At 51.8% G+C, this 25200-nt stretch overlaps 8 protein-coding genes across 8 annotated transcripts; 4 read left to right on the top strand and 4 right to left on the bottom strand.

Annotated features, from left to right (window-relative positions):
• Positions 1 to 1248: 1248 nt before the first annotated feature.
• On the top strand, positions 1249 to 2506 carry CCOS01_06440 (RNA polymerase Rpc34 subunit; the record flags this gene model as incomplete). The annotated part of the gene is made up of 2 exons (XM_060454609.1): positions 1249 to 1538; positions 1606 to 2506. The coding sequence occupies 2 exons, from the start codon at positions 1249 to 1251 to the stop codon at positions 2504 to 2506; spliced, it is 1191 nt and encodes a 396-aa protein (XP_060314309.1).
• A 589-nt stretch (positions 2507 to 3095) lies between these two features.
• CCOS01_06439 (cyclophilin type peptidyl-prolyl cis-trans isomerase/CLD) lies at positions 3096 to 4036 on the bottom strand (the record flags this gene model as incomplete). Its single annotated transcript, XM_060454608.1, has 4 exons — positions 3096 to 3282; positions 3339 to 3615; positions 3865 to 3932; positions 4023 to 4036. The coding sequence occupies 4 exons, from the start codon at positions 4034 to 4036 to the stop codon at positions 3096 to 3098; spliced, it is 546 nt and encodes a 181-aa protein (XP_060314308.1).
• Positions 4037 to 6853: 2817 nt separating this feature from the next.
• On the top strand, positions 6854 to 8564 carry CCOS01_06438 (epsin-3; the record flags this gene model as incomplete). Its single annotated transcript, XM_060454607.1, has 4 exons — positions 6854 to 6935; positions 6992 to 7023; positions 7081 to 7160; positions 7214 to 8564. The coding sequence occupies 4 exons, from the start codon at positions 6854 to 6856 to the stop codon at positions 8562 to 8564; spliced, it is 1545 nt and encodes a 514-aa protein (XP_060314307.1).
• A 1887-nt stretch (positions 8565 to 10451) lies between these two features.
• Positions 10452 to 12019, top strand: CCOS01_06437 (uncharacterized protein; the record flags this gene model as incomplete). The annotated part of the gene is made up of 3 exons (XM_060454606.1): positions 10452 to 10925; positions 11018 to 11331; positions 11443 to 12019. Coding segments are annotated over 3 exons (1365 nt in total), but the record flags the coding sequence as incomplete, so codon positions are not given.
• A 433-nt stretch (positions 12020 to 12452) lies between these two features.
• Positions 12453 to 14723, bottom strand: CCOS01_06436 (uncharacterized protein; the record flags this gene model as incomplete). Its single annotated transcript, XM_060454605.1, has 1 exon — positions 12453 to 14723. One exon carries the CDS (start codon positions 14721 to 14723, stop codon positions 12453 to 12455), a length of 2271 nt encoding a protein of 756 aa, XP_060314305.1.
• A 3554-nt stretch (positions 14724 to 18277) lies between these two features.
• CCOS01_06435 (protein kinase domain-containing protein) lies at positions 18278 to 19637 on the bottom strand (the record flags this gene model as incomplete). The annotated part of the gene is made up of 2 exons (XM_060454604.1): positions 18278 to 19207; positions 19266 to 19637. The coding sequence occupies 2 exons, from the start codon at positions 19635 to 19637 to the stop codon at positions 18278 to 18280; spliced, it is 1302 nt and encodes a 433-aa protein (XP_060314304.1).
• Positions 19638 to 20741: 1104 nt separating this feature from the next.
• CCOS01_06434 (serine/threonine protein kinase) lies at positions 20742 to 21877 on the bottom strand (the record flags this gene model as incomplete). The annotated part of the gene is made up of 4 exons (XM_060454603.1): positions 20742 to 21221; positions 21273 to 21410; positions 21447 to 21547; positions 21622 to 21877. The coding sequence occupies 4 exons, from the start codon at positions 21875 to 21877 to the stop codon at positions 20742 to 20744; spliced, it is 975 nt and encodes a 324-aa protein (XP_060314303.1).
• A 612-nt stretch (positions 21878 to 22489) lies between these two features.
• Positions 22490 to 25122, top strand: CCOS01_06433 (extracellular alkaline serine protease; the record flags this gene model as incomplete). The annotated part of the gene is made up of 4 exons (XM_060454602.1): positions 22490 to 23006; positions 23159 to 24026; positions 24086 to 24416; positions 24496 to 25122. 4 exons carry the CDS (start codon positions 22490 to 22492, stop codon positions 25120 to 25122), a joined length of 2343 nt encoding a protein of 780 aa, XP_060314302.1.
• Between the last annotated feature and the right edge of the window lie 78 nt (positions 25123 to 25200).

Genomic DNA, 25200 nt, shown 5'->3' with positions numbered 1-25200 from the left:
ACCGCCATAAAATTCGAAACCTCTTGCAACACAACGCCAATAGTAGTGATAAAAGAATAAGATTTAGAGTTTGGAATTGAAGTCTTAGAGACTATTTGGAGATTAAACAACGAACCTCATGCTAAGAGGATACGCTCTCAACGACTTTTTTTTACGAGTTTACGATGAATTTGCAGTGAGAACGCAGCTCCCATTACATGGGATTGCAATCCATAAATCTCACAGCCACCATTTGATGAAATGAAGAATTAGGAAATGTCTCGTCATAGTGACTTTGACTTCCGGGCTTGCTGTGCCACAAGATCATCCGAGGCACCGGCTGACATGTCGTCTCAACCTTGAGGATTCTTAGCAGTGACTCACTCGGAGAACAACCCAAGTAGAACAAGGCGCGATGGGATCACATAAATTTTGGCCAAGACCTCAGTACTCCCCTGTGATTCATCGGAAAGACGAAGGAATTCGAGTTAAGTACAATCAAATTGTTCTTTCTTCAACAAGATACGTCAAGCTTGACCAAGAAAGAGACTCTTGTTCAACAAGACGTCGACGATGCTCCACCATCACTAGCGGTACGTACCGTTCCTCAGCAGGCCATCCCAGCGCAATTGCAGCCCACCCGCAGTTCATCCGGCACCAATGCAAGGCTGATTTGATGTGCCGCCAGGTGCGCAGGTCACTTTCACTCTGAGAGGCGGGGCAGTTACTTTTTTTTTTTTCTTGCCTGGGCTGCCCGCAGTGCTGATCGACCTCTGATGCAGCTCCAAAAACCAATCCCACCATCGTCGCCGACCCAAGTCAACCGCACCCACCTCACCGTGGGCGAAGCGCCTCTCAGGGCGTCTGCTCCGACCCGACGAATCTACCCTTTCCTATCGACACTCCCGGCACGACACTTGCTGATGCGATTCAATTGACGACCTCAGACCTTGAGCTTTACTTTGGAACCAAGGTTCGATTCAATAGTCCGGCACTCTGTACTCTTTTGCCGGCGCAAAGCGACGACCCCTCGATCGCGCGAAACTCGACTACGACCCCAGACGACTTAAAAAAATCCCCCAGGCACAAACTCCCCCACCACCACCGATCGATCACACATCACCAACAAGTCCCCGCCACATCTACGACACAGCTGGGCTCGAACCGACTCCCTGAACCTTTCAATTCTCGTTGCGCGACCGCACCTTCCTACAAATAATCACAAAACCAAAGCGAGACAGGCCGCCGCCGCCGTCGTAGACAGGCGCAATGGCTCCCGCACCCCCAGCGGCGGACTCGCCCTCGGCGGCAACCACCTCGAGCACCGACTCTAAGCTAGAGGTGTGGAAGGACATGCTGTACGAGAAATTCCAAAAGGCCGGCGACGAGAACGAGCTCTTCACCCAATACGATCTCCTCGACTTTGACGTGATCCCGAATCGCGACACCGTTACCCTCTTGAAGTGCCTCCAGAGTCTCACAAACGACCGCCTCCTCATCGCCGTCTCCTCCCAGACCGGCCTCGCCTGGCGATGGCGCTCCGTCGAAGATGCGGAAAAGTAAGTCTCACTCTCCATGCTTGGACAGCATCAGCTCGCCAGCCATGCTAACTAATTTCCCCTGCAGATACAAGCTCTGCACGACAGACGAACAGCGCATGGTCTACGGCGCAATCGACGAAGCAGGCGGCGACGGAATCTGGTCCAAATCAATCCAGAACCGCCTCAACATGCACGACTCGGTCCTCAAGACGGCCCTCAAACAGCTGCAAGGAAAGGGCCTCATCGCCCCCTTCAAGAACGTCGAGCACCCCAACAAGCGCATGTTCATCAAGGCCTCCATGCGGCCCTCGGAACGCGCCACCGGCGGGCCCTGGTTCACCGACTCGACGTTCGACGAGGCCTTCATCGAGGAAATCCAGCGCGTCATCTTTGACTACGTCAAGCGCAAGAGCACCTACCACAGCACCGGCTCTTCCTCCTCTTCGTCAGCCGCCACCCGCACCGCTGTGCCCAAAAAGGGCGTCCTCAAGGGCGGTCTCCCGGATACCAAGGGCAAGAAGCGCAGCGCGGGAGAAATCTCGGGCGCCAGCGAAGCAGACACCAAACCCGCTCCGGTCGTCCAACCTCCCAAGCGAGAACCAACCTGCCTGCCCCTCCCCGCGGGATTCAAAGAATACCCCACCGTGCGCGAGATCGCGCGCTTCATCTCCCAGTCGGGCATTACGAGCGACACGATCCTCGGCGAGGAAGACATGCAGAAGCTCATTGACGTGCTTGTTTTCGACGGCCTCATCGAGTCGATCCGCGTCTCGGGCCGCGTCGGCTACAGAGTTTGCCGCGCCCCGCGACAGAGCAACACGGCCTGGGCGGGCCGCCAGGACGACGAGGGCGGGCCGGAGCCGTTTGTCAATGGGTACACGGAGGCTCCTTGCGGGCGGTGTCCCGTTTTTGAGCTCTGCGAGGAGGGCGGTCCTGTGAGCGCGAGCAATTGCGTTTACTTCCAGCGATGGCTGGGTCTGGAATGAGAGGGGGGTTCTTCTGTCCTAGGGAGTAGCAAAAGGAGGTCTTCTTTGTTTTGGGTTGGGTCTGTTTGATTCATTCACATCATGGAAAGCATTGCATTGGCGTTGGCACGAATCATCAAAAAGAAGGACTTGGGCGGGACGGTTTGCCAGGGCCTGAAGGGTAGAGTTTCCATCCTCCCTAAAGGGAATTTAGATTCAATGGCGACGAGCCATTGGCTGTAATTATACCAATGACATGTTTGACCCCACCGCGCTCGTTGTGTTGAATGCATTCAAGTGATTCTACGCCTTGAACGTACATTGGTTATGAACGGTAAATTTGTCACACGATGCCTCGGTACTTGATCGACCAGGTCATTAGGGGTAAAGTGAGTCAAAGGCAAAATGTCACGTAGCGGCAGCATAAAGGTGGCAGTAACTTTTTGTCTTGGCAGACTATGTAGCAGCAGTAAAGCTGATTGCCGCCAAGCTGCGTGATGGCGCAATACCCAAGTCTCTACCAAAAGTCGTCCTCCCTTTCGCGTCAAGGTGTCTCTCGCGACATTTCAGAAGCAGGACCTAACGTACAAAGAACCGAGCGAGAAGCACTTTACAACGCACCAGAGGCGACGATGGTGGGGCGCTTGCCGTACTTGACGGCACCGCTGGAGGAGCCGGTAGCCTCGAGAGCCTTGACGATGTTGAGGCCGTTCTGGTCAGCAACCTCGCCGAAGACGACGTGGCGGCCGTTGAGCCACGAGGTGACGACGGTGGTAACGAAGAACTGGGAGCCGTTGCTGGGTGGAGGGTTAGCTGCCGCGTTTGGACAAAGTGACGGCTGGAGAGATCTTACGTGTTGGGGCCGGCGTTGGCCATGGAAAGCAGACCGGGCTTGTCGTGCTTCAACTGGAAGTTCTCGTCGGCGAACTTCTCGCCGTAGATGGACTTGCCACCGGTGCCGTTGCCACGGGTGAAGTCACCACCCTGAAGCATGAAGTCGGGGATGATGCGGTGGAAGGAAGAGCCCTGGTAGCCGAAGCCCTTCTCGCCGGTGCAGAGAGCGCGGAAGTTGGCGGCGGTCTTGGGGACAACGTCATCGAAGAGGTTGAAGACGATGCGGCCGTTCTGCTCTGTACGACGGAAAGCTTGGTCAGCGAAGCTCTGGATGCGGTGAAGATGGCGGGGTCGGTAAAAAGACAGCTGGAACAGCCAAAGTTGGGCGAACAACAAAGTTTCGAGCCTTTTGGAGTCGAGGTGGGGTGATTTCCATGCCGTCTAGAGCTATAGACGTAGGCATTGTGATGCTGGGAACATCGAAAACGACCATGGTGATGGTTGTTTTGATGAAATTCAATGGATAACCGGAAGAAAAAACTTACGCTGGACGGTAGAGGTGGGACGTCCGGAGCCGTCGAGGACGGGACCCTCCCACTCAATGTCGAAGTAACTGTACAGAGGGTTAGTTATTGCGTCATTGAGAGCATCGTCGTGATGGTGATGGTGCTCTTGAGCAAGGCCGAGTAAAGGAGAGACTTACACTTGGGAAGGCATGATTTTGGATGCTGAGAAGAATCGAACGGATGGCTTGGTAGATGCAGGAATCACAGTTCGGAGAGGTTGAATGAAGGCAGAAGGTCGAGAAAAGGGCGAGGGTGAAACGGAGGAGCAGGCGAAGGTATGGCGGGGTAGGAGGGGTCGCAAAAGGGTTGGTCTCATTTTTTCAACAGCTGGGTGGAGGGGTTTATTGTTAGCGCAGGAGCTCCCCACTGCGGGTGCCGAAGGGGCGAATAAGAAGTTGAGAAAGCGAGAAAAGAGGGGTGAAAAGTCACGTGAAGTGAGCTGTTGCTGAGGTCACTGACGGACTGAGAATGTACCTGACCCAAGTACGTATTGCGTATTGGTACCTCCCAGGGTACCTTGGGGGGTACAAGGCGCAAGTACCGCCGAAGGTCAAGGTGACGGAAGGGAAGGAGGGGTTGGGTCGGGGCGTTGTGGGAGGGAAGGAAGGAGGCGATGCGGCGGGGAGGGGCAGGCGCAATGGAAAGTTGCAATAACTGGGAAGAGGGCAGGAAGGAAAAACGAGGGGCAAAGGGATCTTCTTCCCGGCTTGCTCTGCTTGGGTCTTTGCTTCGGTTCCGTCTCGCCTCAGCCCACCAGTTCAGTCCGGTCCAGCCCAGCTAGCACACCAGCCCAATTGCTTGTGCTGATGCTGGCTTGAACTTGCCGTCCAGTTCCAGTCGAACCAAAAGAGCGAGGCAAAAGTCATGTCAAAGAGCTGCTGAGTGGGATGACTGACTTCATGAACCATTCAACCCCGCCTTGCGCCTAGCTCGACAGGCAAACCGGATAAGCAGAGCAAAACAGCAAACGCAAGTTAAGCTCAACCCTTCCAGTTACCCGGCCAGCCGGCAACGTTGGGGACGAAAACGATTCTCAATCAGAAGCCGAGAAGAGAGAAACATCCCACCGCGGCAATGTCTGGGCTGAAGACGGTGTGCCAGAGGATGACGGCTTGTACCTCCACCGGCCTGCCAGCTTGACACCGGTACCTGGATGAACTCTCTCACCCACAGCTCATAGAGAGGTAAATACCTCCGAGCAGGACAGCGAACAGGAGGGAGAGCCATTGGTAACCCACGGTGCGGTACGGGCAGGACAGACGAATGCACGTCAAAATCCCGAGGCCGCTGGCCATTGGAGCGACAAGGGAGGTACCCTGGGGAGGGGGGCAACGACAGCAAGCTGGTACAGCTGGATGGAGTCGTTTGTCTGGCTGTCGGCCACGGCCAAGTCACCGTCCCCCACTGGCCCACGTTGTCCCTTGACAACCCTTCGGAAGGTCGTGGAATCTTGCGTCCACTGGAAGCGGGGAGGTGGTAGCTTGGATGGACGAGTGGATGGTACAACAGCGGCGACGGCGGCGGACCGGCGGTGGACGAGTCGAGTGACGTGACGTGCAAGCCGGAAAGGAAAGGCAATGCATCGGCCATCGACGAGCATCAAAACATGCAACAGCCGAAGGCCAATGAAGTCGTCCAGTCTCCCCGGCATGAACTATGGCACCATCCGTAGCCGCAGCGTCACCGCGGGCTGGTGCTCTCGAGTCTCGACGCTGTTGCCAGTATGTTGCCATACAAGACAAGTCCAGGCCTGTGCTCGTGCGTGGAGCTATGCTTAAGATGCCAGGTAGGCTCAATGGCTCATGTGGCAGCATATCAAGCTGCAGAGGCTGGATGGCAAAGCTTTGCCGTCCCTTCTGACAGCCCAATTGGCTTGCATGAGAACCGCATTGGCCGCACAACCAGCTCTGGTAGCTCCGACGACTTTCATGTGGGAATGGGCGAGGTAGGTAAGGCAAGGTGGATGATGGGCTGCTTGGTAAGGGGAGAGGGAAGCTTGTGCTGGATGCAGAGGGAACAGGAAGGAGTATGACGAAAGGAACTCGTTTTACACACCTCAAAGAGCAGGATTACACAGTCTAAGTGTTGGTACAGGTACAGAGTTAAAGAAGTGAGATGAAGTTTTGTTGATACACAGAGGTTGATGAAAGTCGCTGATGAGAGAAGAAATGGATCTTTGCTGTCCTCTCAGGAGAAAAAAGTTTTGGTGAGGTCAGGGACACTCATCCCAAAGGGGGCGGAAGGTCATGGCACGGCGCGAGAGCAACCTGAGGAACACACGCTCGGCAGGGTCGTGGTCCATTGAGAATTGGAGCACGGGCACCCACGTCTGTCAATTGGAGATGGACAGCTGTCGGAGCTCAAGGCCTTGAACTATTTCATAATTCATCCAATTTGAGGATAAACGACGAACTATCTACAACCAGGTAAGATACCTAGATCAGTTACACTTGAGGAACACAATTAGCTGAAACTTGTACAGCTTCATTCAATTGGTGGTTTCTGAGAATATCTCATGGAGAAACAGTAGCTGTTCCGAGTCAAGCTGTGAGCTGATCGAGGCGCAGTGGTACACCACAATCAGTACGTACCGACCAGGGAAGCTCTTTCCTCCTTCCCGCTGCCCGCTGACGCTTTCCAAATTCCAGAGAGTTGCCAGAGGTACACCACGTGACTCGACACCTTCCCTCCCCACATCTCCTTTCCCTCAGACTGAGCCAATCTTATCTCACCCGCGTGGTACGTACCCCCTGCCGCCGCACTGCCCGAGACCGATTGACCTGACTGAGCCTGGGCCTGAAAGTTCCAGGGTGGCCAGGTCGCTGGATTGCGCTTCTGTTTGAAACGTCGACAAAGAATCACAAGGAGCATCGCGTCTTCGAGTTTACCACCTTCACCTGTGCCTTTGGGCTTCTTGCTTGCCGTTCATCGAATCCCTCTCCATATTCACCCCGTTAAAACCGCCAAAATGGATTGGAACAACCTGAAAGACACGGTCTCCAACATGACCCTGTACGACGTCAAGGCTGGCGTCAGAAAGGTCCAGAATGGTAATCACGAACCGTCCAGTCCAACCCAATGTCGATCGCATGCTAATTGCGCATAGCCGTGATGAATTACACGGAAATGGAGTCCAAGGTTCGTCCATCTAATCATTCGTTTGATGTAGACTCCAGTCCGTCTAACAGGTTCTAGGTCCGAGAGGCAACAAACAACGAACCTTGGGGCGCGTCCTCATCACTGATGCAAGAGATTGCCAACGGCACCTTCAACTAGTAATCCTCCCCGAACCGAAAGCTACAAACCAACAATACTGACGTTCTACCAGTGCTACTCTTAACGAGATCATGCCCATGATTTACCGTCGGTTCACAGAAAAGTCCGCCGAAGAGTGGCGGCAAATCTACAAGGCTCTTCAGCTTCTCGAGTTCCTGATCAAGCACGGCTCCGAACGAGTCATCGACGATGCCCGCGGCCACATCACACTACTCAAGATGCTTCGCCAGTTCCACTATATCGATCAGAACGGAAAGGACCAAGGAATCAACGTTCGCAACCGTGCCAAGGAATTGGCCGAACTTCTCGGCGATGTCGAGCGCATCCGGACCGAGCGCAAGAAGGCGCGGGCCACCAAGAACAAGTACACCGGTGTTGAGGGTGGAATGAGCATGGGCGGTGGATTCTCAAGCGGGAGTGGCAGTCGCTATGGAGGCTTCGGAAGCGAGACCGGAGGCTACGGTGGCTACTCCGGAGGCGTCTACGGCGACGGCGGTGGGTTCGGCGGAGAAGAGAGCAACGATTACGGCAAAACACAGTCACATGGCGACAAGTTTGAGGAGTACGACGAGTTTGATGACACTCGCCCAGCTGCCAGCTCCTCGTCTTCTCGATCCAAGAGACCAGAGCGAGCCGCCGCTCCCGCTCCCAAGGCGGAGCCACCCAAGAAGAAGGAGCCCGAGGTCGATCTCTTCTCCTTTGACGACCCTGCGCCGTCTTCCATGCCAGCCCCTGTTGCCCCGGCTCCGTCCAATGGCTCCGGCTTTGCCTCCCTGTCTGCTGCTCCTGCGGCTGCCAACGACGACGACGACTTTGACGACTTCCAGTCCGCGCCCTCGGCTCCCGCAGCAGCAACCCCCATGTCCCCTCCCGTCATGACAGCCAACTCTGCCACGACCTTCGCCGCTCCCCAGCCCGTCTCTGCGCCTCAACAGGCCAACATCGGCAACATGGTCAGCATGTCTTCCATGTCACCCGCTCCGAGCGCCAACTACTCAGCTTTCAGCACTCCCGCTGTTGCTTCTCCTGCCGCACAAATCAAGCCTACTGGATACCAGCCTTCAGGGCCCAACTACTTTGGCTCAGTTCAGACTGCGGTCCCGCAGGCTACTGGTGGCTCTTTTGCATCTACTCCTGGTGCTTCAGCGGCGGCAAAGCCGGCTTCAGCTGCTGCTAAGCCGGCCGCTGCCGGTGGTGATGCATTTGGTGCCCTGTGGTCACAGGCTAGCTCCGGCGTGAAGAAGACGAGCACACCTACTGCCGGCCCGGCCTTGGGCCAGCTTGCAAAGGAGAAGAGCAGTGCAGGAATTTGGGGTGCCCCTGCTGCGGCGTCGACACCGAAGCCTGCTGGAAATGCCTCCTCCTCCGGCGGAAACCATGGCCTGGACGACTTGCTTGGTTAAGCCTACTATAATGATACAAAGACGCGGAGACGAAGAACTGGCGTGGAAAAGACGGAGCCTACCCAGCCTTACAGCATCACTGGCCACGCAATAACACAAGACAGAGGGCGCCGCGGTGATGGTAAGGCGAAAAGACGTGTGCTGATGGGCTTTTTTACCGAGGCGTATCGGCAGGCAAAAGAAGACTGCAACACATGAACCATATACTGAAATTTCAAGCGAACCACATTCAATACTTGTGTCCTCAGGGATCTTTCCACCTCGTGCAATGTGACATCATTCTCATAGGCTTGACAGCTGTCTTTGTGCATCTGGGCGTGTTGATGAGGCGACCTTGATGCCTACGCATGTCCTGATCGTCGGGGCATGATATTTGCAGGACTCACAGCCCTCTGCGGCCGATAGCGCGACCTACTCATGCGCCCACAATCCGAAGCAAGCCGTCTGTACTGTGAACCTGTGAAGGGACGATTGAACGGGGTCTAGATCGTGTCGAGCACTCTATCGCGAAATCTCAATTACAGGGACCCAGCTGACGCCAAGTCGATCAATAGCGGACCGACCGCCCGCGGGCCAACCATCGTCGTCCCCCGGCTGTGGGAGGCTCAAGAGGTGCAAGAGGCTCAAGGATCAGTACAGTGATCCTCGCGCATACCGGACGCGTCAAACCAACAGAGGCCCAGGAACAAGACCTGTACGGATCTCAACAATAAAGCATCATGGAACCAAGATATGCGGCCTTGGCCAGCAACCGCCAGACCTGGTTTCAGGTCCGGTACCTGCATGTATTTGGGACCTGGGCTAGCTCGTATGAACAGGCGCCTCAGCCTCCGCCATCGTCGCCCCAGCGTGGCCGCGTCTAGTGGTCTGTTCGATTATCAGTTCAAGATGCAGAAAAGGCATGGATGTCCACCAGGTCGAGGCCAAGGTGGAAGCTAGGTGAGTTCCCCGGGATCAAGCAGAACCAATCATGTCCATCTAGCTCGACTTCAAAACAGGCGCGCAGCCACCCAATACGATCATCCACGGCCTGGCTCAATGACAACCAGCCATTGGACGCGCCTATTTTCTTCTCCACAGTTTTGATGAGAGATACTCGAAAAGAAAAAGAGTCTGGCGCTGCATGTCCAAGAGCCTCCAATTTCCCGGAGCCGTGTGGCCCCGTCGTAAATTTCGTACCCGCGTCGCTTGTCCAACCTCTCCGGAACTCCACCGCCGTTAAGCGCCGCACCGCAACCCCGGCCGTTGACGGTGATTGGCCCAGCCCAGCGGCTCATCATACCTAGCCGAACGTCGTGCCGTCCAGGGTGCGGGAGCCTCCAAGGGTCTAGGGCGAACCACTCACTCACTGCTTTGCACAGAGGTACGGCAACTGACGTATCTCATGCAGGAACCGTAAGGTACCTAGCCATATCTTGATGTTCATGGGCTTGGGAGTCGATGTCTAGCGGTATAGGTCCAGACCGCGAGAGCTCGAATTAGCAACACAACAACAACAATGCAGAGTAACCTCAGGTACCATTTGCAGGCCAGATGAACCACAGGGCTGGTTACTGGGCTGGTTGAAGATGTTGCTTTTTGGTGATTGCATGATGTATAAAGACGATTGATCTCATCCATTTTCCAGTCTCGAGTTTCTTTCTGTTCCTCATCAACATCACACAACAAGTCTTTACAACAATCTTCCGTCTTTTCCTTTTTCCTCTCTCTTTTCCTTATTTCCTAGGTCAATTTCCTTGGTCAAGTTTAGGTCTCATATCTCTCTCTATCTTTCATCTATCTATCTCGGTCAACACTCGATTTTTCATTTCGCATCTTCCGAATTTCCTTTCTAGGTCACGACAAATCAACGGCAACGAAACGAGAAACATACGATCTTGAACGAAGTTTACTTTCTCTATCGATTCATCGAATCACTTTACAACTCTCTTTTCTCAGAGTCTCATTCTATCCACGCTTTACTCTTCGTCCTTCCAAAAGTCATCAAAGTCGCTACACCAGGCGACTTACGACACCTCGTCCAAAATTCCTTCCTCAACCTCCCTCCCGTCGCCCACCGCCAGCATCCCCTTCCCGCCCCGGAGATTCCCCGTCCGCACGGCGCTCCACTTCCACGCCCCGCGCCCGAAGCTCACCCTCGTCACGCCCGTCTCCCTGGCCCGCGACTTCGCCGCCCGGAAGCACGACAGAAACATGGGTTCCGCTCCTCGCCTCGGCGCCCTCGGGCACACCTTCACCGCCATGCGCGCCATGCAGTTCGTTTCCTTGGTTTCGATTATTGGCATGGTTTCCAACTTTATTTCGGAGATTAACGGCGCTGATGCCGTTCCGCCCTCGGTCTTGATCGGCACGCTCGTTATTGTAAGTTCTGCACTCGTTGCACTGAGTCTTCTCGGAGAATGGTCATGAATTCGTAGATTGGAAGAACGATAGCTGACTCCCACCCCCACTAGTCCTGCATCGCAACCCTCTACATCTCAATCACCTACATCCTCTACTATGACAACATGCTTCCCCTCCTCCTCGCCGCCGGCGCCGACACTTTCCTCCTCATCGCCGTCATCGTCGTCGCCTGCCTCCTAGGCAAACCCCTCTCCTACCTAGACTGCGCCGCCCTGCCCAAGTCCAGCGGCAGTACCGCCAACTTCATGGCGTCCGTGACGGCCAACATCAACACCGGCTCCGCGCTCAACTACTTCATCTGGGTCGGCGCCGACCAGGGCACGTGCTACGCCATCAAGGCCGTCTGGGGTCTTTCGATTGCGCTGTGTGTGCTATTCGCGTTTAGCGCTGTGACGACTGTCTGCCTCTGGCGCAGGGTGAAGCTTGCGCCTGCGGGGGTGAAGGATATCGAGGGTTGAGGGTGCGCCCGTGGTAGGATGGCAGTCGGTGGTGGAAATGGTGGTGGTGGCTACGCTCCTTCTTTCCCGCCTCCTCCTACGAGGGAGGTACGGGGTTGCTATTTCAGCAACAGCAAGAAGAGCCTCGGCACCGCTGCGGTGTTGGCGCGGGAGAAGCGGTGGGATAGCGACTATTCTTCGGGTTCGGACTCGGATGATGTCCACCATGTCGCTGTACCGCCTCCCGCCTCCCAACACATCCGGACAACCGCGTGGTTTCCACCCCCGCCGATGCCAGTGTCGACGCAACGACAGATGCAGATGCCCCCTACCACGGCCCAAGTGCAGCACAAGCGCGTGCAGATTGTCGAGCAGAGGCAGCCCGTTCACCCCATGCCCGTCTTGCCCGAGTTGATCGTCTCCCCCGCGCCGCCGCTTTCTCCGGCCCCGTCTTCTGCTCGGTCGCCGATGACGCCGGTGGAGCACCTTGTCCATGGCAAGTCTCTTGGCCGGGGGAAATCGAAGCGCAAGACGATTATGGAGTTTATTGACGGGTGGTGGGATTTGGGATTGTTGGAGCAGCAGAAGCGGGCTGCTTCTCGGAGGAAGGCGTGAACTATGCTAAATAGCACTGCTTCTTGCTCCTGGTCTGGGTTTTCCTTGGAGGTTTGGTTTCTTGGCTCTGCTGGTAATAGAGATTGTGTTCCACGGCTTGGGTCTTTCGGACGGTTTTGCTGGAATGACGTCGCTTCGGTCGACGAGGGTAATGTCTACTGGATAGATTCGGTCTCTTTCTGCTGTTTTGAGGAAAAAAGCAAAAACAACAATGGCGTTTCTTTCGGATTGGGACCACTGATAATAAAAGAAAAATAACCGGGAAGGGTCGATTTACTTTCTTTGCTGATATCGTGTGATCGAAAATCCATGGCAGTGAGACCGGTTTACCCTGTGATTAGTCGTTCAAACACTGATATCCAAAAAGCGCACACCGTTCCAGCAGAATCGTAAACCGAACCAAGAGTTCAAGGTTTAAGAACACCCAGGCCTCTCAAGTCAAGAGCACAGCGTGCCCAAGCACCTTGAAGCAGGCTGTAATATCCCAACTCTCGTCGATAGTCTCCCTCTTTGCCCATACGTTCTCCATGACGCCCAGCGCAGCTTTAATGGACCCAAACACCTCGAGCGCACCCATCTTGCTCACCATTTCGCGGAACATGTGCTCCTGGCACGGGTCCGCCAGGCATCCGATGACGCAAAAGGGCCAGACGACAGTGCGCAGGCAGACGGGGCTGTGGAGCGAGTTGAGCAGGTCGATGGTGATGGCCACGCTGGAGGCTGTCTCGGGACACGAGGGCTGCCACCCGGACACGACGGTCGAGAGGTAGGTTAGCGCGGCGTAGGCCCAGATTTTGGTGTGGATGCGGGCTGCGTCTGTCGCGTCGCGATTCTGTTGGGATTGATAGAGCGTCAGCGGGTCGGGCGGGAGTTTGGTGGTGTCGACGTGGGTAGGGTGCGGCGGCGGAGCTGGTGCATTGTCGGCGTCCATGGGGGAGCAAGAGCTCGCGCGGCAGGCCATTTCATCAGCGCAGTTGGGGGAGCCCATGAGTTGCGGGCAGGCATTGTCGAGGCATGCGATTCCCTCGCGGAGGGCGAGCTCGAGGCATCCGGCACGGGAGACCAGGTGCGTCATGGAGAGGGAGCCCGCGCGGCGGGTTTCCTTTTTCCAGGCGTCGAGGGAGGCGATTTCACCAATGATTTGGAGGACCCAGGATTGGCAGCCGAAATACTCCTCAAGCCGGAGGCGTGGCTCGACTTCGGCGCAGGCGGTGGAGGGTTCTTTGCGCGGGGAGAGGAGGTGGCGGTGGTAGCGCTGGAGGCGAGGCGGGCGCTCGAGGGCGGTGGCGGAGATGATGTCAAAGTAGAGGAGGGACGCAGTGAAGAAGCGGAGGGCGGCTTGGTCGGAGGACCATGGCTTGTGGGAGCCCGGGGGGAAGTGGACGCCTTGGAGGAGGGGGATGACCATGGTATTCATTGTCGGGTCCCAGCGATCTGGTTGGGGGAGGATCTGTTGGAAGATGATGGTTGCGGCGTCGAGGTGCATGTGCCAGTGGTCCGACGTGGCGAGGGTCACGTCAAAGATGAGGAGCTGGACGATGCTCTCGAGAACGCGGCAGCTTTGCTGGAGTTGGTCCTGGGGGTCGCGGGGCACGCCGTTGGGGCCGGGCTCGTTGATGCGGGTCATGTCGGCTCGGAGCTCGCGGAGGGCGAGATGCATCTGGTGGCGAAGGCTGTTGACGGACTTCATGCGGCAAGGAGCGTGCTCGACTTGGGCGCTGTCGAGGACGACGCCGAAGAAGTGGGAGGAGAGGCTAAGAGCGGTATGGTAGAGAGCCTTGTTGTGGTTGAGGACGTTGAGAAGCCAGCCGCGGCCGCCTTCGAGCAGGGCCGGCTTGTAAAAGGGGAAGAGGAAGGGGAAGACGTAGTCGAGGTAGATCATGATGAAGCCCAGGTTGGAGTCGTCGGCGAAGGGCGGGGATGAGTTTTGTTGGACAGAGGTGGAGGAGGAGGTGCCCATCCCGGTGCCGGTGGCGAAGTCGAGCTGGGGTTTTTGGTGTTGTTGCTGATGTTGATGTTGCTGATGTTGATGTTGCTGATGTTGATGTTGCTGATATTGTTGTTGCTGCTGGTGTTGGTGATGTGCCGCAGAAACTGGGCTGGAGTGGTTGATCCATTCCGGTGTGTGCTGCCGCATCTGATTTGGTGATGCGCCGGGTACGATTTCATGAATGGACGATTTTACCGAGTTCATCTGGAAGGGCGGACTAGAGGATGAGTCGCCGGGGGTGTCGTTCACGGTGGACGGGCTGTTGGAGTCGTTGGCCTTTGATGAGCCGTCGTCGGCACTCAGGGCCGGGACGGGAGGAACATGATCGCCATCCTCGGATCCGCGCCCGCCTCCTCCTCCTCCTCCGCCGCTAACTCCGCCTCCCTCGACGTCGAGGCCCTGCAGGTACTTTCGCTCGCGACGGTTGTTGGCCTGAATCTTGACCTGCTTCTTGAGCTGGTCGGCCATTTCCTTTTGTCGTTCGCCACCGTCCATCCAGTCGGGCTTCGTCTCGCTGTAGAAGCAGTTGATCTCGAGCTGGGCGCAACCCTCGCAGACGGGCCGAGCCTCGTCGCACTTTTTGCGGCGCAGGCGACAGGTCCAGCAGCCCTCGGAACTGCGGATCTTGGCCGAGGACGACATGCTGTTTTTAAAGCGCGAGCGGATGTTGGAGAAGGAGGACATGTGGGAGAGGTCCTTGTTGCGTGAGAACATGATGGGCTACGGTGGTTGATGCTTTCGCGCATGCAACAAGCGATGATTTGAAATGCTGAAAGGCTGAAAGGGATGAATTGACGGGGGGTATCAGATGGGCGCTCTCATTCAAAGATGGTGAGCTCGCGAGCGTCCTTTGGTGTCGGTCGCTGGCCCCGTCTCCAGTCAGTCAACTGCGCGTGCGCGTATTTCGTACGGATTACGAATACTGATACAGAAACGGGAAAAAAGAAGCACCAGAGGTCGGAGGTCGGATGCGCAAGTGACCGATGGGCAGTGAGTTCAGACTTCATCCAGCGTGACTGAGTGAGTGGGTGAAAATGAGTGGTGAATTGCTGAGTGAGCTGTGGGTGTCGCTGGGCTGCAGCCAACAATCGATTTGTAATCCACTTAAAAGGCGCTGCCGGCAGATTCCATCATCTTTTTGGGTGTGCCATTGGTGGTGGCAGTGGTGGCAGTGAAAAGGTGTGGACTGACGGTGGTGGACGTGGTGGACGTGGGTGGTGGGTGTGTGTGGTGTGGAGGGGAAATTTAACCAAGGAACAAGGTGTGGAAGGGAAGGGTGAAAGGGTGAAAACACTGTTTAACTCCATCGTTTTATATTACTAGAGGATTGCCGCAGTATATATAGACGCTACCCTACCCTCGAATTCCGCACTATTTAACCTTAACCCTTTTCTTACCTATCCTTTTTTCTATTTTACCCTCTCCCTTATTAAGGAATTATTAAAATTATAGTTTTAATAGCTTATTAATAAGCTAATATTATTATTTAAAAATAGGTAACCTATTCTTATATATAAATACTAAAAGTCTTATTATTATAAAAATAGTAATAAATATATTAAAGTATTTAAAAAAGCTTTTTAATAGATTTTTAATACTATTTAAAATAATTATCCTCGAGTTATAAAAAGAAGCTAAGGTATTATATTAATACGGCCCTATTTATTTTATTAATACTAATAATACCTTTTTTAATATAAAATATATTAATAATACTTTATAACTATATTATTATATTTTATAAATTATATTTAATATTAATAAGGTTTTTAATATTATTTACTAAGTCTTTTATTAAAGTTATTATTATAGGGTTAGTTTAGTTATTAGTATTTTAATAAGTATTTTAACTTAACTTAGAGGCTCTTATAGTTTTTAAAAAGAGGCTTTTAAGGGACTTATAATTAGATTTTTTATTTATTATAAATAAAGCTATTATAATTAAAACTATAGTACTACTTATAAACCTTAATAATAAGTAGTTAGTAATATAATTTTTTTTTTTATAATAAGCTTAAAAAAGTATTTTAATTTAAATACTAAGTAAGTATTATACTATTTTATTAAAACTATATTCTTATACTTATAACTTAGAAAGAATTAACTTTCTTCGATAACAAGGTACTTAGAAAGGGTGAAAAGGTACGGAGTACGTACAAGTAGAGGGGGGAAAATTAAGGTAAAGGATCAAGGGTCAGGGGAACCTCCCCGGGGGAGAGGAAGGCGGACCCGTGGCCGGTCTGCGGTCTGCGGTCTGCGGCCTGCGCTCCTGCCCTTTTTTACGCAACATCCCGGTGAGGAAGGTGAAGGCGACTCTTCACCTGAGCTCACCTTCCACGCAGTGCCAAGTCCTGTCATTGGCGACTTTTTCCCTCTTTTGTCTTTTCTGTTTATCCAGATACTCCATACCGGTACGGATACTTACTACCGGTATGTACAGTAGTATGCAGAAATTAATTGCAAAAGGGGCCTCCCAGATGATACCCGGCCCACTTGCCTGCGGCGATCCAACATTCAAATCACCCCTTTTGCTCCTCTTTTCGGGACTACTCCTCTCGATTAACGAGTCGATCAATCATCAATAAATTCAATACCCATGGCTATACGCTGTTCCTATCATGACAGATCTGTATCACTCCATGGTGTAGGTACGAGCTAGTATCAGCTACAGCTAAGCACGGCGGACGCGTCACGTCAGGCACTAAGCAAACTCACTTTAGATTTTACCACACTCACACACGTCTCATCCAGCTCATAATTAACCCGGCCAAGAGTCCAGACCAAGAATGGCCTATCGTAACACCGCCATCCATTCCTTCATCGAGCCACGATAGTACTATCCAAATCGCCCTGCTCATTTCCCCTCCGACAAAAAACTCTCCTTAACCCATGAATATTAACTCCACTTCCCGACAGAGTTTTGACAGAGAATCATCAGATGACACCTTGCACGCCCCATCTGATAAACCACGAGAATGCCATCCAGTACCACCTCGCACCGCCCACCACCTTATCACCCAGTAACACCCACTACAACCCCGAACATCAGTTTCAGCCCTAGCAGTCAAACCCGCCCAGCATGGACATAAGCAGACGCAGACGCGTAACGCCTATTTGGCCTTAGCAGGAACCTCTTATGGAAATCGCAAACACTAGGTTTCACGATTCATGATCTTCGGTCGCTTATGGCTAATCTGACGCTCAGAGGTGGGCTACGCTGCCAGTGCTACCAAAGCTAAACGGCCGCGTTACCGGTAAATCACAGCGTATCCTTGATCCGTGCACAAAACCCACATTATGCTCTAAATACGCGCTGTGCTCTTTCTCTAACGACGACCCAAATCGCAAGGATGCCTCTGTTTGTCGTCCCAGTCCCCGGTTTGGCTAAGCGGGATCAGAATGCTTCCCAAATGCTTTGCAATTGGCCAGAAAAGCACCTCTCTCAAACTCTCACTCGACCACAACGCCTAAGTCCTCCGAAGTTAGATCTTACTCCAAAACATAGACGACTTGGAACTGAGTGAGAAGAGTTGAGTATCTCCTATCTCCTCACTTATCATTCCGCTATTACAGAGCCCCTTCTTAACATACACGATACTCAAAGCTGTGGTCTTCGCCTCTCCGAGGCCGAAACTTGCCCTGCACAGTTTGCTACGTTGGTTGCAGAGAATCTGATGTTTGTACAATGGCCGAGGATTACTACATTAACAAATGTTGTTTAATGTTCAACACGTCTCATGCGTCTGCAGAATGAAAGGTAAGCTAGCCAAGGGATCCATTTACTGCAGGGCTGGGTAGATCATTAGAAGTCAATGACGTGGTTCTGCACTCAGGGAATGGAGTAATCTTCGTCTTATTGAAGCCATCTCAGGCGCTGAATCAGTATCGCAATTGTTAGTAGATGAATTTTCGACTTAGGCATGCATGGTAAGGCTCAAGGGTTTGAAAGCCGCAAGTCGTAAGTGAGTAATACCAAGATATCCTATGTAGCTCAAGATGTCTCATTATTGATTCATCTTGGATTATTTAAAGAGAGGAAATTAAGAAGGAAAAGAAAAGACAGGTCCAAGATCGGGAAAATAACAAGATATTCGTTGTGAGGCAGACAAAATGCCTTTGGGCTTAGAAAAAGGCAATATAGCCAGACAAAGAGGAAGAAAGCCGCTGGGACGAGAAAAGAAATTCAGAACGTAACGAGAACAAACAACGCCAAGGTCGTCCATGTATTTCCAGAACCTCGTTGTCTCCTAGGTTCATTCCCCGACATGTCAATACCTAGAGTCCCACAGGTACACAGGATCAGACTTGGCTTTCGACACAACTACTTCGAGCTGATTGCAAAGCCCCTTGGCATCAATCCGGTCAGCAGGGTTGATCTTGATGAGATCTTCCTTGATGATGCTCAGAAGCTTCCCAAGTGCAGTGTTGGGAGCACTTTGTGGTATTCGCCCCAGAGTTTTGATAATCTTGGAGACCTCTGGATGTACGACGACATCGTCTTTGTCGGATCTGTAAAAGTGTGACGGTATTACGCCACCCGCATGCGCCGAGGTGGACTTCCTCGCGTTGGCGAAGCTTTGAACGGCATCCCAATCTTGTACAAGCCATATGACGAACTCCAAAAATATGCATCCAATTGACCAAACGTCGTACTTGCGGGACCTTGCGGCCTTCGATGCTACAGCTTCAGGGGCTTGGTAGGAAGGCGATGTTGCACCGGTGGTTGTCAGCATATTCAGCATATTCAGCCTATCCAAATTTGCCTCTTGATGGAAACGTGAAATGCCAAAGTCGGTGATCTTCAGGATGCCCATATCACCTTTTGCTGTGCCAACTGTGAAATATAGAATTTTTCCGGGCTTCAAATCATCGCGCCTGCAATTACCGGCATCTGGAAGCTCTTCATGGAGGGCATAGAGTGCCCTCACAAGACCCAGCATTTGATCCAGACTCCAAAGAGCAAGTTTGGACTCCCTACCTACGTCATCGTGGACTTGCCAGAAGTCGCATAGGCTCCCTCCATCGGCCCAAGGAGAAATGATGAAATCTCTGTCTCCTTGCGAGAATGCTGCAAAATTCTGCGCGATGTGCTTGGAGCCGGGAACCCTGCGAAGAGCACTGAGATTCGACCGTTCTTGATCAAAGCCCGCTCGGTATCTGAACTCCTTGATTGCAACAACTATGGAAGGAGATTGTACCTGATCGGCCCAACAAGTTAGCGTTGAATAAGAATCTACAACATAGAAACTCTCGCACCTTGAGTCCTGTAACATGAGAGGATTGTATCTCTGCCCTGTAGAGCACATTCCGCATACTGTGAATGATTGCGTCCGCTTTGATGAGAGGCAATGGGCAGAGAGGGTGAAGTTCCAAGTACTCCCCCGACCTGCCGAAGACGGGTGCCATCACCATCCATTGTCTGTTGACGAAGCTTTCCACCAAGTGGTATCCCCAGTGCTTAGGCGGAGTAAAGGTCTTGTCAGAGCTGAGCCCGGATCTCAGACATCCCCCACCGTTTGGACCAGGTCTCTTCCATGTAAAAGGCATATCTAGATCAGTGAAACCGGCTTTATGTAGCCTGTCAATGTCCCAAGGAATGTCTAGATACAGAAGTATCACGAACAACATTTTCACATTGTTTGATAAAACGATGTCCACTACCCCTTTGGTTGAAAAAGACCAGAAATTCCGGGCTGTGGTCGATTTTTTAAATGCTGCCCGAACGCTTTCCCGTGTGATGATGTTCTCCAAAAAATGTCGTGGGAGGTATTGGCGAACACCATTAAGCGCATCAGTCTCGCAAGCCATGATTAATGCCTCTTTTAGGGGCGCGGGTTCAATTTTGCGCGGCGTTTCCGTGGATAGCATGTCGCTTGCCATTCGGTTTTGTTCTGACACTAATTTTGCACTGCTCACCTCGAATGGTGGCAAAGCGGCGTTCTTAGTCTTCCCAAATACATCTTTTTCTGTTTTCTCCTCAGCATCGATGGATTGTGAGTCAGATTTTGAAATTTTCGCTCCTCTCTGGTGAATAGTATTGAGCGCTACTTCAGGTGAAATAGCGTCGTTGGTCTCTTCGAAATTCAGAGAAATCTTTCCCATTTCGCTGTCCATACCATTGGGTAACGTTATTTGGGTAATGGTTTGACTGTCTTTCATTCCGTTCGAAGATGTCCCCGACTCAAGTGAGTCATCCACTTCCTGAGACAAGTTCGTATCTATACTGAGCATTCGGAAGCATAGCATCTTCAGATGTTCGGCGATATGACGAGACAAGTTCGTGTTAGCTGCTTTTGGCAAATGCCTTCTGGGATGAGGTCGATTTGGATTCATTGACTGGCCACCCAACGTCTGTTCGTGTTTTCTGAACTGGATTAGAGGAGTCCTTTCTGTGCCTTTGAGTTCTAGAGGTCCGGTATCGTCTCCGGCGTTGCTTCTAATTGTATCTGATGGATCGTAGAGACACATGGGACATGAAGGTGTATCTTTGCCTTTTTGGACAACTTCTGAGGCCCCTTCGTACGATATGGCTTGAAGGTCTACAATCCAACCAGGACCGTGAGCACTGTTCATATGTTGAACCCAATTACTGTGATTCGAAAAAGTCATTGCCGGCTGTGAACATTCGTCTGAGACGCAGACATAGGGCTGTAAATCATGATCCACGTGATTTCTGTATCGTAGATCAGCTTATTAGAGATGTCAAACACTTCATAAAGTACCGGAAAATAATCACCTCCACCACTTTGAGTCCTTATACCGTTGATAGGGGAACATGTTGTGGCAAAAAGGGCATGGAGCGTGTCCAGTCACAGTCTCTGAACCCGACGTGGAACTGGACTCTGGTGCTTTGGGGTAAACAATGGCCTTTGTCCAGACTGAGTAAGTCTTTCTAGAATCAGAAGAGGGCCCAAATAAGCTCAATTGACCTCTGGCAAAGGACTCGCCATCCATTGTTGTTGGCCGCAACCATTCGCTTGGTACTTGCCTTGCCTGCAGCGAAGGCTTTAAGCGCAAGTCTGGATCTAGCTGTTGCTGAGATCCATCTGCCGCTGACCGCACATTCAACATGTGGGGTCTTTCACTTTGTACTTTGGCCTCGTGAAGACGAGGATCTTGACGGGCCTGTTTCCGATACTTCATATACGTAATACGTTGCTTGCGATACAACACGGATCTGGCGAGCTTCATGACGACTTGTCCACTAATTCCCGGCCAAAGATGGCTAATAATAGCCCTGGAAAGAGATTCGAACTGGCTGACATCTGTAATGAAACTCACACTAGGATCTGCGACTGTGTTCTGGTTCAGTGCTTCAAGACGTCTCTGGCGTCCTTTCCGAGATGAATGGTCGATCAAAGAAGCAACCAAGTCAAGCCGTTGAATGGCAGCCTCAAGCCCCTGGAATGCGTATTTCAAATGCTCCACACTCTGAACCTGAGAATCCATGTCGATTGAAAGAGTAAAATATGGAACTTCTTCAGTAGCTGAAGAACTTGAAGCCCCTTCAGAAGACAGGTTGCTATCAAAATCGACGGCTGTATGCTCTTGTCAGTGCTGGAATCAACGGGCCATTGTACTCAGCATGCAAGTGAAACCATACGATGCATACCGGCTTGCAGGTTGTCTTGTATCAGATCCAAGAGAGTCAGAATCATGTTTCTGAGTTTTGCGTGACTGAGCAGGCGTGCATCCAGGGATAGGCAAGGCTCAGCAAGAGCGCCAGCATTGGTAGCCCAGGCCCAAAGGCGTTGTTGAAACTCTCGCAGTGCATGTTGGCCGCTCTGAATCTTGGATATTGAGTAATCAAATGCCCCATCGCAGCGGATGGTTGCTTCATAGATTTCATTCATTTGAAGGTGCTCCATCCTTACTTCAATGAATAAGAGAGGAATATATTCTCCCTTGATTGTGTTGGCAAAGCTCAGCCCAGGTGTGGCCCAGAGCATGGTGCCATGGAATTGAGCTCACCGCCAGGATATAAGCGGTCATCGCTGCATCATTGTTCGCTGCTTCACGTTCTCTGTGATCCAAGATGCTGCATATCTTCTCAGACCGTCCAATGAGTGGACGTGAACCACTGAAAAGGGTCTGATCTGACTAATGGCGATGGCAAGTTACTTACATTATGCTGTGACCTGCAGCTATGCATGTCTGAGTCTTGGCCGTCATCTGCATGAATGCCCAATCCTACGTACTCAAGTACGAAACTGTCCATGTACCTTAGGCCGACGCGCGTTACAGCTCGTTTTCGTCACCGTCCGGCACAACTTTGTCTGACTGGAAGACCGGTCAGTTCTGCAAGGCCACAGGTAGTCTTTCCATGTCCATCTGTTGGTCTTTGCAAGGCAGAGGTCTGAAACTGTCTTGTTGTGAACCTCATCAATTACAATCTTCACGCGCAACTAGTCGAGAGATCTAGTCTTAAACAATTATACATCAAAATTCTGGATAGCATCAAAGTCGGAATGACTGTTAACATGCATCCGGAGTCGATTCATTGGAGCCCTTCAAAGTTACTCTCAAAGACCAAAAGTATCATCGCATCAATCGATACGGATCTTGAGTCTTGGTATGGAGTATCCTCTGGTAGCTCCCAGTCAAGATCTATATCTGGCTCTAGCGACAATGAGGAAGATGACGACAGCTGGGTAAACTTCAGTATGTCATCGAAAGCTCAAAACAATTTTGGAACATCTCAAATGGACGAGGGGTCGAGAGTGACGACAATACCGACTGATAACGACATCCGGCGTCAAAGGCGCATTCGACGTCTGCCTTTCACAACGATTCACCAACGATTGAAGAAGTCACATCATGTAGAGATGTGTTTGGTGGGTATCTCCGAGAAGCTCTACTGGGCGCTAGTCAATCAATCCGCATGTTGTGCCAGGAAACACGTCGCCCGCATCTGCCTCGATGGTTTTCCACTACATGAAAACAAACCCAACCCCTCTGACGCTCGTCACTTGAGTTTGTTCCTTTCTTACCAAATTGGTAACGGGCCGTCCAGTTGGCATGTAGCTCAATGCCTGTTGCAAAGGTACGTGCAAGGCGGTCGTCAATATCAGGGAATACGCAAGTACCTATATTCAGACTGAATCTCGTTAGCGACAAAAGTGTCAGCCGCATCTCCAGTTACGAGCCAGATCTATGCTCCCTTCTGGCAAGCTGTGCAAGCTATAGAGAAGGCTTAAGCATGACTCTTTACCAATTATCTGACAACACTCCCGTCTTAAGCGGCACCCGAAACGAAGATCGGCGAACGACCCAGCCAGCGATCGCACTCGGACACTTGATCGATCGGAAAATTTTCTCTCGATATTATGGTGGCCAGATTCTCCCAGTGAACAGAGCAACAATGTGTTTGAATCTTTCTTTGGCTCTCATGCATTTGTCGAGCGAGACTTGGCTCGGACACAGGTGGTCGGTCGACAACATCTATTTCCTCCATGACCCCCTTGATTCACCAAACGCTATTCAGCAGCTTGATCATCCTTATCTTTCTAGATCTATTACTGGGAATGAGTTCGGTTCTGGGAATCAGCAAACTCAGGCAGGTCTGAACAACGAAAGAGCAAACGTTTTATCCTTCCTCCAGGTCGTGATGGAAATCATGGGAGGCGAGAGAGTTCGATTGGAAGCTCATGCAGACGATTTTGATTTGCTATATGAACTGAGGAGAACTAAAGACGAAGTCTGTCGATGGTACCCTGAGCCTTTAGAAGATGTCATTTTGTCCTGTCTTGCATTCTGTAGGTCAGCAGACCCAGGTCTAGATCCTATTCTTCATAGAACCTGGATATGGAGGGAAATTGTGCAACCATTCGAGGAACTTGCAAACAGCTTCAAGAGGATACCGTATCAAAAAGTCGAATGGAACTCAGAGAGCTGCCAAAATACGATCCCTCTGCTTTCGAAGAAGGCAGAGTTTCGGTTGATTGAGTCAGAAAAACGACTTCACGCTCAGTCCACGAGTCTTGAACATGCGGAAAATCGAGGTGAAACATTCGATAGGTAGGCAATCTCCTCCAACTAACAACTTTGCGTCACGTAGCTAAGTCTGAAAATGATAGCACGCGAATCGCGTCGGTAAACACCTGGTTCTCACGATTGGAAAAAGTCAACGATGTGCTTGAGATAAGTACCCAGACTCAAAGTCAGAAGACTCGAATTGCGGTTATTGATACTGGAATTGACAAAGACGATCCCAATGCTGAAGAGGTCCTTGGTTACAAAGACTTTATCGATGGCGACGATGGGATGAAAATGGACGACACAGGTCACGGCACAGCAATTGTAGATTTGATTTACAGAGTCTATGAACCCGCAGAGATATTTGTGGCAAGAGTATTATCGACTCCGGAGAGAAATGAGACAATCAAAGCCGATTGTCTAGTGGCCCGAGTAAGACACTTGCCTGCCCTTCGTGTCAAAAGGCACAACAAAAGCCCGATCAGGCTGACATGCCCACCTCCCCATTTAGGCAATCGACTGGGCATTGCAGATGAAGGTTGACATCATCTGCATTGCCATGGGTTTCCAAAGCGTGCAAGGATGTGAGCTGCAAGAAGCTATCGCCAAGGCATCACAGCAAGGGAAATTGGTCTTCGCAGCTGCCGCAAACGAGAGCCACGCTGACGATATAGCTTACCCGGCTCGATACAGTCCAGATGTGTTCTGCATGTTCTCCACTGACGCAGGTCTCAAGAACTCCAGATCTATCAACCCAAGAAAACAAGAAAGGAGCCGCAACTTTGCTATTCTAGGAGAGGATATTAAACTAGCTAGCGGCAAGCTTGGCAAAGGCACATCCTTCTCCACAGCCATTGCATCCGGCTTTGCGGCGAGTCTGCTAGATTTCTCACGGCAGTCAGATCGTGTCGAATATTTGTCAACATTCCAGTTCCTTTCAAGGCAATGGGGAATGAGGAAAGTATTCTCTGAGATTTCCATTGACGATCTCGGTTTTGATTGTATATGCCCATGGTATCTTATATCATCATCGGAGCTCAGGCAACAAGTAGTACGCCGGGACGATTTGGAGGACCTAAGAGATAAGCAGGCAATCAGAGAGTCAATCCACAGGGATTTGTTCACATGGTTACGGTAACTGCTTCTGCCATGGGAAGTACTAGTAGTCTGGATAGGTAGCAAATGGGGAATTCAACATATTCGGAGCACTACATAA

Source organism: Colletotrichum costaricense (assembly GCF_030867565.1).
Source record: "Colletotrichum costaricense strain IMI 309622 chromosome Unknown Scaffold_6.1, whole genome shotgun sequence".
In the NCBI taxonomy this organism is placed as follows: Eukaryota; Fungi; Ascomycota; class Sordariomycetes; order Glomerellales; family Glomerellaceae; genus Colletotrichum; species Colletotrichum costaricense.
Note: the sequence above shows the minus strand (reverse complement) of the source record. Positions and strands in the feature narration are given on the sequence as shown.